Source organism: Cryptotermes secundus, unplaced genomic scaffold, assembly GCF_002891405.2.
Source record: "Cryptotermes secundus unplaced genomic scaffold, Csec_1.0 scaffold19, whole genome shotgun sequence".
Taxonomy (NCBI): domain Eukaryota; kingdom Metazoa; phylum Arthropoda; class Insecta; order Blattodea; family Kalotermitidae; genus Cryptotermes; species Cryptotermes secundus.
The window spans coordinates 126,643-138,447 of NW_019729897.1; the positions used below are offsets into that span (position 1 = coordinate 126,643).

Genomic DNA, 11,805 nt, shown 5'->3' on the forward strand with positions numbered 1-11,805 from the left:
GATATCACATGGAATTCACCATTCAGACAACAGTGTATCTCTTCGGCGTGTACCAACATAAACATGTAATAGCATTTACAAATGTCATAAAAATGGGGGGCAGGAGGAAATCTTCAATATGAAGTTGTCCCTCTGCTTAATTATGATGCCATGAATACATATGGGGGAGTGGTGGTATAGTTCCACATATTATCCTTGGCACTAAATGGAGGTGAACGATTAGCTTCAACCCCAGTTGCTATAGTCCCTGGGAAAAAATCCTCTGAAACACACTGAACAGGAGTCTACATGAGCCCCACAGCTGGTCTGGATGCTTTAGAGAAGAGAAAACCTCCTGCTGCTTCCGGGAATCTGACCTCAATTATTTGTTCACCCAGGCCATAGTATAATCACTGTGGACTGAGCTATCCTAGCAAGTCTCATTCTGATATGCATGCAAACCATAAAACATGAAAACTACAGGATGCACTGAAATTTAATAACCTGTGGAATGGAAAGGGTGACTTCCTAATCAGGTCGATGCTTCCAACAGAATATCAAGATTTAATGAAGAGCACTTATGAACAGTGCTACAACTCTAGCGCAAAATGTAAGAATGATCTGGATATAACAATATATATACTAAAGCAAAAATGCATATAGAAAGGTTTGGAGGTATGTAAGAGATAAATGGGTAGACAACTGAACAGATATACCTGGTCAGAAGCAGACATGAGGCATTCCACAGCGGCTGAGCGCTTGAGCTGTTCGCAGTCGCATACATCCCAGTATTCCTCCCTGTAGCGACCGCGCTTGCGGCCACGTCGACCAACCTCCTGGATGGGGCCACATACCCAAGCCACATTTAATGATCACTATTGTTTCCAGTAATTCTATGCAGGGTTTGGATTTTTAGTTATAACCTTTAAAACGTTGTCACACAGTGTTTAAGTGGGGAAAGCCTTTAACAGTAACTCCAAATGTGATCAAGTCCACTTCACACATTCCACAGCTATTACAATGGAATAGTTTTTATTCAACCCAAAGCAGAAACAGGATCACTACACTTTTTCTAGTCATAACCCCTCAATGATTAGGTTTCAATACTTGTGGTTTTGTTATGAGGAAACGTCCACTAGCATTCATACATGCCCTGCAGCAGGATCAATATACACATACGCAATATAAAGTAAACTTTGCATTATATCTTGAGATGATGAATGACAACCATCACTTCTATGTCCATCTTAATAACACCAACATATTTTCCCCTTTTATAATGACAGAATGGGCTTCCTGTTTGCTACTTCTTTATACATGTGCACAACTATATAAATTCTTAAAAATCATTATAATAAATTAACCCATGGTGTTGAATAATGTTGTTCACACACCATAACATGACACTACTAGTTTTCCCTTGCCTTGCTATAAATATAACAAACAAAATAAAACTGGCCGTTAAAAATGCAGCACACGTTTAATACAAAGTGTCCATGTGTTCCAAGTTCAGTCGACAAATCCTAAACCTTGATCAGTCCCCCCCTCCCGCAACAATTAGGGATTTCAATGGTTCAAACAAGGTATACTGGCATACCATTTGGTAAATAAAGCCTGCACCACATTCTGGCTGACTTGTGATTTCAATGTTCCTGAGTTGTTAGGTTTATCCTGGAGAAGAACAGGATATAAAGCATGAAATATTTTGTCTGAAATCAAGTGACACTGAGTCATTTAATATGTGAAAACACTAAGGAGACCACCTCCTTGTATCTTGTATGCAGAATCTATAGCAGGACACCTCTTTTTGCCCTCTTTAAATGCATCTGCATCATTGTGCAGTACCTATTAAAATTGCGCTGTCTATATGTACAAAACGTGAGAAACTGCTGGATAGCTTTACATGAAACTGATATTGTGCAATGGACAGATTAGGTTAAAACTGGATACTCTACACAAGCACTTATGCATGCATTTCAAGCCTAACTCATCTGTGCTGAGAAAGAGTCAAATAATCTTTCCAGGAGACATAAGGTTGTTTAAAAGCAGAAGAGAAAAATTTCAAGCATTTACTTTGATGGTGAATCCTTTTAAACAATTTATTTAGGAAATGCACAATCATGTTTCTAATGTGCAGCATATCAGCCACTTTTCTTACAAGATTATTGCTAAGGTTCTGAGTAAGAGGCCCACAGCAAAAGTTGAGAAATTCAGTCATTCAAGGAAGACTATTTAACATCATCAATTTATCATACCAGAAAGTAAAATTAGGTTACTATCATGAAGCATAAGTTTTAAAGGTATTCAGGCTTGTAAAAACACTTTAGGGCTTGAGATGCTCAAAAAAATTTATGATTTAATCAGACACTAAAGAGACCTGGCACAATGATCAACCACTGACAGCATTAAATATATCTGAATAACAGAAACCTTAAAAATTACAAGTATGTGACAAACCAATTGCAGTATTACAGACTGCAAATTCATATTATGTGTATTCTTTCACCACATACTTTAAAACAGGAAACATTTTAATCTTCTTACATACATAATGAATGCAAAAGATGAAAGACCCTCCCCACAAACATTACGATCCTCAAGGACCAGCATGCAACCCTTTCATTACCAACTCCATCACAATTCAATGTTGCAAGACATGCTATTAAGCAATCTCATTTACCATGAGAATAACAAAAGATTCAAAGTTCTTACCTTAACTTTATTCGAGGAGACAGTAAGGAGATCGTCTGGCAAATCAAGTGTGTCCCTCTGTAACAGACTGAGGATATATCGAGTGTAGACCACTGCATCAATACCTCGAGCCTCAAGTTGCTCATCGAGCCAATCCTGCACAGCTGAGGGCATCGACACCAACTGTGGGTACTTCATGCTACTCTGATCCTGTAAGCATACAATAATTCTTGTAAACATTTAATAATTCAATAACACTTTCTTTCTTTCAACAGCCAACTGTCAGCAAAGAAAACCGGTAATTCAGCTGTATGAACAAGACAATATTCATTCAGTCGCCATTATTCTGACATTGAAACACTACTCCATCTTTTTACCTAAAAATATACTGATTTTACCTTTAAAACTCAATTTGTGTCTAGGCCAATCATTTTTCCTCTTGCGAGAATATAAGAAAAATTTTGTTTAGGGGGTTAGTTCTGCCCAGCTGTGAGCCAAATGTCTAGAAAATGTGGAAGCCTCAACATCTCCCAACCCTCTGGGCCTCTGCAACCTGTTACAGGGAATTTTTTTACTTTGCAGAAACTTGTCTATAAAGTTTTGAAGTCAGTGTGCTAATAGTTATATCCTATGACAGCATCCACCAGTAATTCTGTGGAGTCATTCTATGAAAACCCAACACACCCACTGAACCTTCAGTCCTGACTGTGATGACATTTGGTATACATATCAGTCCCATAACAACCATCTTCATCTATTTCTTTTTGTGAAGTGGTGTTTGAAATACAGAGTGTTAATCTTCCCAACCAGAACAAAAAGAAATATGTGCAAGTTCTGTTTTTAGTAACTACTTTAATAATGCAATTTGAGATGTTTCATCGCAATCTGAGATGGTGAGATGTCAGCTGTGTGATTAGAACAGGTGAATACCAGTCAGAATCTCTATATACTACAGTTTCACCACTGTGGGAACACCAAATCAAGATTTCACTGTACTAATTTTTTTACATGTTCATCAAATATTTAATTCAATGACTTACACATATTAATTTCATTAACTTACCTCAGCATAGGAGGCTTAACGATGAGGAAGCCATTAAGCAGCACAAGCAGGCAGAAACCAGTTCACGAGATGTTTGAATATTCTGGTTATCTTGCAAAATGGAGCTGCCTGGATGTGAGTCTTTGTGTCTATTCTTCATCTCCACAGAAGTCTTTCTTGGTTTTCCCGTATGAGAGAATTGATGTGCTTAGTGGTGAATCAATTTTAACTGATGCAGTGGCAAAGTTGTGAAATGCCATAAATTCATTTGGTATTATAAAAACTCTATACAATAATCAGAACTGTTCCTTGTACATGAAGATTTGTTACAGATAGGGAAGAAATGTCGAAATGGGGAAAATTCAACTGATGCATGCTAAATGTTCATTCACACTTGTATAAAATCTTCAGTGAAATTAAAAGTTCCATTGCTCATTTCTCACAAAATATGAGACTGCATGCACCATCCCATTCTGAAACTGAAGCAACAACAAAATGTTACAATATCACCACAAACTGTTCATTTCTTGGAAAAAGGAATTCACAGCCACACTGAAAGAAACAAGAAAATCAAAATACCAGGAAAAATTAATAAATTCACAAAAAAAAAGAAGACATCTCCAAGCTACACACAACTTATAATTAGAACATCTCTGGCAGTGTGCGATGTCTGCGGTTTCAAACATTACCCAGGTATTCAAACACAAAACTGGACCTGATACTGGCAATGTTTTATACATAAGAACTGAGGCAGACCAGAATGTTTCAATACTCTGACCTTCATAAAATTAACTGAATAAAAGAGGGTCATCATTTCTGGGAACACGCAGTAACCAGCAAAGGTTACATCTGAAAAGTATGGTGATTGCACATGCAGAGTGATAATGCAGACAGTAACCACATATGGTTATGATTTTACAACTGAACCACAGTTACATTGTTGAAGCATGATGATATTGAGGACAGATCAGTAAGATCTGCAGTGAATGGAGACTGTGGAAGCACTGTAATACTGGGAACAAAGCATATGTGGAAATGAATAAACCTGGAGCGTAGGGAGACCATAGAAGCACAATGATACTGGATACAGATAGTAACCAGAAAAGGATACATCTGGAGTGCTGAGATTGTGGGAACACAGCAATACTGAGGACAGTAACTAGAAATTACTCAACTGGAGCCCAAAGAGACTGTGATAGACTATTGATACTGGAAAAAGTTAGATCTGGGGCATTAGGAGAATGCAGAAGCACAGTGATACTGGGAACAGACAGTAACAAGAGAAGACTAGATCTGGGGCATTGGGAGACTGTGGAAGTACAGTGATACTGGGAACAGAGAGTAACAAGAAAAGACTAGATCTGGGGTGTTGGGAAATTATGGAAGCACAATGATACTGGGGACAGTAACAAGAGTAGATCTGTTGTGTTGCAAGATTGTGGAAGCACAGTGATAATGGGAACATATAGTAACTACAGACCAGATCTGGAGTGCACAGTGATACTGGGAACAGAGAGTAACCACAACAAACTACAGCTAGAGCATTTGGAAACTATGGGAAGCACAGCAATACTGGGAAGAGACAGTAACCAGAAATGACATATAGAGCACAAGCAGATTGTGGAAGCACAGTAATACTGGAAATAGTACAGTAAGTGGGGAAAGGCTAGATCTGGAGTGCAGCGAGACTGTGGAAGCAGTGATAACATACTTGGTTTGGAAGTCACCTTCAGCATCAAAAAAACAGAGAATTCCTGCAGACTGCTCAAAGGGGAAGGTAATGTTTTAAATATTCTTTGGTAAAGACAGTGCTGTTCATGGTGAGCTCATTCCAGAATAGCTTAATGTCACCAAGACCAGGTATAGAGGCATTTGTTGTATGAAAGAAGAAATCTGCATAATGAAAATGAAATAATTTTTGGAAATCTGGAAACTGCCTTCTCCACCATGAAACAGAAGCAGCTCATCTGTATTTTAATGGTACAGGAATACCCAACTAAGAATGGTATCATTAATGCACCAATTAGCAGTGTGCATGCTTGTATTTGTGCTCGTGGCATCTACAGTTTCACAATGCAAATTCACGAATTTAGTGTACAAAAATGAAGTGATGTTGCGCACTTGTTATGGCTTCAAGTACTAGGCCTGCTTTGCTCTTGTGATTACAAGAGAAGGCTTCAAGCACTTGACTCCTGTAAACTATCCCCATGTAAATTAGATTTACTCCAACCAAGTGAGAGGTAGTTTTCTTCTACAAACTAGCAATGTTGAAGCATAATGAACGGCAGAAATGGCACCAGAAACATATGCAACTCCCTATCCTGAAATGTTCCTACTGAATGTTAAGACTTCAAACAAGCTTTCCATCTTTCTCCAAATTAAATCCTTTTACACACCAAACCACTATTCTAAACTGCACCACCATATTAAGTTATAAAATGCTACTCAATTATGTAAATGCTTAAAATCATTACAAATAAAGCAACCCCTTTATATAAACCACTCTTCTACAATCCATCTTATCCAGAAGTGAAACGCTATTCAACTATGCAAATAGGCATAAAACTCAGTATCCGAATTCGTACAGTCATTCTTCTATTACAAAATACTTCGCTTTATAACGAACACCTTCGTGTTAGACGTATTCCACTATGGAGTTGTAAACACATAGCTACAAACACTAAGCCAATATTACAAGGTTGGTCAAAACGCATTACGTCGCACACAACTGCATTCACATTTTAACATGCACTCTGTCTTATTCATGTCGATGAAGGATATATTTATCCACTACAGCCTATATAGGTAGAAGATGGAAGTTCCTAGTCTTTATTCCCTGAGTCACACAAGCTGATTGCGAAACTCCCGTGTCCAAAGCGGAAGCTCATGCTCTATCAAATCTCACTTTCTGAAACATTAACAGGTCTCAACTAACAAAAACAACCGAAATAAACGTAGTATTTCGTCACCTGAATGTTATGAAGGGATGACGTTCACCCCGCTGAATCCCTACACACCCCACTATATATTAAACATGGCTGAATGGTTCAACGGTTCAAGGGTCCCCGAACAATGGCGCCTCTGGTGCATACCCTAGCGGCCCTAGCGCACGGATCACCTTAGCGCTGGCACGGATTGGAGCTGTGCGCTTGTTGCTTTGGCGCGCGAAACTAGCATAGCGACCAGCGATAATGACCGCTGATGACGCTCGTGACCACAGATCGGTCCTGTGACCATCGTAATAAGGAGAAAATCATGGGACGAAACATGCAAGCTAATAAACTCATTTAAAGCAAGAAGTTCGTGAATGTGTTACAAAATAAAATCGGTTATTTTTTGCTTCACAAGCAGAAGCAAGCTTGCCATCTACTTTCAGACTGGTATCTTGCTCGGCTTATGCGATCCTGAAAATGGAGGCAATACGTTCCTTTGAAACGCCTGTGTGACTTCCAATGGATCTTCCGTTATAATCCAGGAGATAGTACTCTTCATACCCACCTATTTAAGAACCACAAATCCTACATGGTGCTTAATAGTCCACCAGCGTATATAGTATGAACGTATACACTCTCTTTATTTTACCATCACAACACAGCAAATATAGAACTTCAAGGACAATGCTCAGTATAGATCTGCTACATGTTTCGCAAACACACATCAACAATCGTACACCACTGAACTGCAGTACGTAAAATTTGTGCAAATTAACTTAAATGATTTATAACATTCTATCAAATTTTACGTACTGCAGTTCAATGGTGTACTATTGTTGAAGTGTGTTTGCCTGATGATGGCCACTTGTGGCCGAAACATGTAGCAGAACTATACTGAGCATTGTCCTTGGAAGTTCTATATTTGCTGTGTTGTGAGGATCAAAAAAAGAGATTGTATATATTGTAACACGGCAGGTTGCACGAAATTAAGATTAGTATGAACGTATTTAATGTATTCTAGAAATGTGGTAAATAAAATACATTGTGAAAGAAAGCTGTATCTTTCTGATGCTTTGCGGGCAGTATCTATGTTGGCTACCATAAATCTACATTTTGAAGCTACATAAATTTAGCACATACATGTTGTAGCCCCAGGCATAAGTTACAGCTACATCAAAAATTACCATAGCACAAAAACCTGGATTTAACTGCAGAATGTGGCTCTTCTGCAGTAATTACTCGTATAATTATGTATAATACAAAATCATTTCTTTCACATAGCCATTAATGCTGATGTACATATAATATGTGATGCCATGAATCATGCACAACTTAAGTGTAGACTTGAATCAGAACCGATTTTAAATATAACTATGATGGCCATCTTATTTTGAAATTTGGTTCTATTTTTCCTCTTTGAGTAAACTCAATATTAAAGGAAATATACTCTTTTGTGCCCCTTCTGCAGAGCTACTCTGTTGGGCCCAACATAGTAGGTTTTCATGCACATCGTATTCACCTGAAGCTGGAAACAGAACCAGTTACTAAAAGTTGTAGTAGATAATTGCCATGATATCTGGAACTCTGAAATGTTCAGGGGAGTGTGTGGTGCCGACCAACTGAATGAGAATTAAAAGTGATGGAGTTAACAGTCAGGCAGGATGGGATGACATTTCACCTGTTGATATTATGTGGGCTGGGAGGTTACCTTCAAATCTTCAATTAGGAGTCATTAAAAAAAATAGTAATAATAATAATAATAATAATAATGAATATCAAATCTCCCTTTCAATCTTCTTCTCTCAAGACCAACTGTATATGTAAATGAAATTGTTGGTGATCATCAGTATGGATTTTGACATTATACATCAAGTACTAATCAGATATTCTAAACTTAACAGATAATTGGATAAGGAAGGAGAACACAACAGGAGAGCATATCAGCTATTTATTAGATTTCAATAGGAAGGATTGTAAAAATGGTGGATCATGTATATTTGTAACCAAAGAGTTAAATACCAGGGAAGTTACATTTCTCAATGATATGAGCTGTGAAAAAATTTTCGAATTAGCTGTAGTTGAAATTGTTGACTTTAAATGGTTATTGGTCTGTATTTACAGATCCCCCCAAAACAATGCTGGTTTATTCCTGGAGAAGCTGGAAACTCTTGTCGATAGAATACATAAAAAAAGGAAAAAGTTAATTATTTGTGGTGATTGGAATATAGACCTTCTCCAGGTAAATGAACACACACGGACACTGGAAAACTTATTGATATCTTATGATCTAAAAAATACAGTAACTGTACCAACAAGAGTTACTAGTCTCTCCAAATCCTCGATAGATGTTATGATTACTAATAAACAGTTTAATAAGAATTATATTGAAATTGTAAATATGGGTTTCTCTGACCATTTGGCTCAGATCTTATGGGTAAATTTAGACACACGAAGAATGGAGCAAAAGGATAAAGTACTTTTAAGAAAGTTTTCTAAGGTAAATATAAGCAAATTCATAGACTTGTTAAAGGATGAATTATGGGAAGAAATTTCTGTGGAAAGGAATGTAAATGAATTATACTCATTATTTATAAATAAGTTTTTATACTATTTTACGAGAGCATTCCCATTGAAATTAGAAACAAAGAGTGACCGCAAAGATAATTTATGGATATCTAGAGGAATAAGAGTCTCATGTCAGAAAATGAGGCTTTTAAATAGTTTAAAGTGTAGATTACCACTATCAAGGGATTCATTAAACTATATAAATAGATATCACAGAATCTATAAACGAGTTATCTCTGAAGCTAAGAAAAGGTATAATGACAATCAAATACGAGATGCTACAAATCCAACTAAGATGATGTGGCAGATAATAAATAAACAAATGGGAAATGCAGGTAGGGCAAATCATGATATATGGTTACAAAACAATTCAAAGAAAATAATACACCCGCAGAAGGTGGCGAATACATTAAACTCTTATTTTATTGATAAAGTTGAAGAACTGGTGGAGGAAACTAGAAATAGAAATAATAATAGATTACCACAATTATTAGTCGACCGAAATCCAAACTCCATGTATCTCTTCCCCATTTCTGAAGATGAAATTGTGTTAGTAGTAACTAAATTAAAAGGTAAAGCCTCTGCTGGAGTTGATGAAGTCCCTGAATTTTTATTAAAAGCATGTATTCAATGTATAAAAAAACCACTTACATTCATTTTTAATGAGTCTTTAAACCAGGGGATTTTTCCAGATTTATTAAAAATTGCAAAAGTTAGGCCTGTTTATAAAAAAGGGAACAGACAAGAAGCTAGTAATTATAGACCGATAGCGCTTTTATCTGTATTTTCAAAAATATTGGAAAAAATAATGTATTCTAGACTGGTATCTTTTACTACAAAATACAAAATTTTAACAGAAAATCAACATGGGTTTCAGAAAAATAAATCAACTACATCGGCGTGTCTGTCCTTCATTGGAAAGGTCCAGGAAGCATTGGATAGGCGGTTAGGGGTGGTAGGTATATTCTTTGATCTCTCAAAAGCTTATGACGTTATAGATCATGATATACTTCTTGAGAAATTGGAGCATTATGGAATAAGAGGGAATGCCATAATTTGGTTAAAATCCTACCTTTCTCTACGTTCTCAGTATGTCGAAATAACTTCAAATGACAATAAATATCGTAAGAAGAGGTATAATTCCTCATTTAAGAATGTAAAATTTGGTATACCCCAGGGTTCCATCCTGGGCCCACTGTTGTTTTTACTTTATATAAATGATTTACCCTATCATATATTTGACGGTGAAGTTGTCCTTTTTGCAGATGATACTAACATATTGGTAACAGATAAAAATATAAATATTCTCCAAGATAAGATAGGAGAGGTGATGATCCAGTTAGAATCGTGGTTTTCAAAAAACAATTTGATTATAAATACGGAAAAGACCAAAGCAATGCTGTTCCAATTAAACAAATCATACTATATGTCTGAGCCAGTAATCACCTTCAAAAATATGAAAATTAGTTATACCTCACAGTTTAAATTTTTAGGTGTTAATATATCAAATAACTTAAAATGGAGCTCACATATTCAATCTTTATGTCTAAAATTAAATAAGGTGTGTTATATTATAAAATCCTTGAAAGATGTAGTGAGTTTCTCTACGCTCAGGAATGTTTATTTTGCTAAATTTCAGTCCTTAATAAGTTATGGTTTGATTTTTTGGGGGGGAGAGTGTGAAAGCAGTAAAATACTGAAAATACAAAAAAGGATACTTCGATTAATAAAAGGCGTAAATAGTAGAACTACATGCAGACCAATCTTTAAAGATCTAAAGATCCTAACTGTTACCTCTCTGTACATCTTTGAGGTATTGTGCTACTTTCAGAAATTTAATCTGTATACTACTAGAAATTCAGATTTATATGAATATAATACTAGAAGAAAAGAGGACTTCCATGTACTAAGCTGTAGCACATCTACCTCTAAAAAAAGTGTCATAAATATGGGTATTAAAGCTTACAATAGATTGCCTTTGAAAATAAGAAAATTAAATGGATTCAAAGATTTTAAATATAAATTAAAATTATTTTTACTTGATAACCCATTTTATACAATGAAGGAGTTTCTCTTTGAGGGACTGCAGGATGAATAGAGAAACTCTGCTCAAAATCCTTAATGATGATTTGATGATGTGTTTTTATCCTTGATGAGTATGGTTGTGATGGTTACTTTAGTAACTTGATTTTAAAGTAGTATTTTTAAAGTTGGTCGATTAAGCATAAAGGCAAATAAACTTGAAATTAACTTATTTATATCTAAAATAATCCAAAATTTGTGTACTTGTATTCTGTATTGTAGTTTTAATTAGAGTATGTCTCTGTTGACATAGGAACCCTTTAGGCCGTGGGCAAAGGATTCCCGAATGATTGTACTACATGTTATGACTTGTCCATGTGTTACTTTGTAACAGTTACGGATGTTAATAAAGATGATGATGATGATGATTATTCATGTAGGAGAGAAGTACTGCATAGCATTCTTACTGAATTCAGTATACCCATGAAACCAATAAGGCTAACTGAAATGAGGTGAAACAAAATATACAGAAGAATCTAAGCAGATAAACATTTATCTGATGCACCCAAAATG

The 11,805-nt window shown here is 36.1% G+C and overlaps 1 protein-coding gene across 2 annotated transcripts in view; it reads right to left on the reverse strand.

Annotated features, from left to right (window-relative positions):
• LOC111865678 overlaps positions 1-6,792 on the reverse strand; it is a 45,736-nt gene extending 38,944 nt beyond the window's left edge. The window contains exons 1-4 of one of the 2 annotated variants that reach the window (XM_023853882.2): positions 6,682-6,792; positions 3,734-4,191; positions 2,692-2,880; positions 696-815 (exon numbers count right to left, since the gene is read on the reverse strand). In XM_023853882.2, coding sequence (XP_023709650.1) covers positions 696-815; positions 2,692-2,868 — 297 coding nt within the window. In that variant the 5' untranslated portion in view covers positions 2,869-2,880; positions 3,734-4,191; positions 6,682-6,792. The remainder of the gene's footprint in view (positions 1-695; positions 816-2,691; positions 2,881-3,733; positions 4,192-6,681) is intronic. The other variant, XM_033751923.1, reaches the window with a different exon arrangement.
• Positions 6,793-11,805: the final 5,013 nt, after the last annotated feature.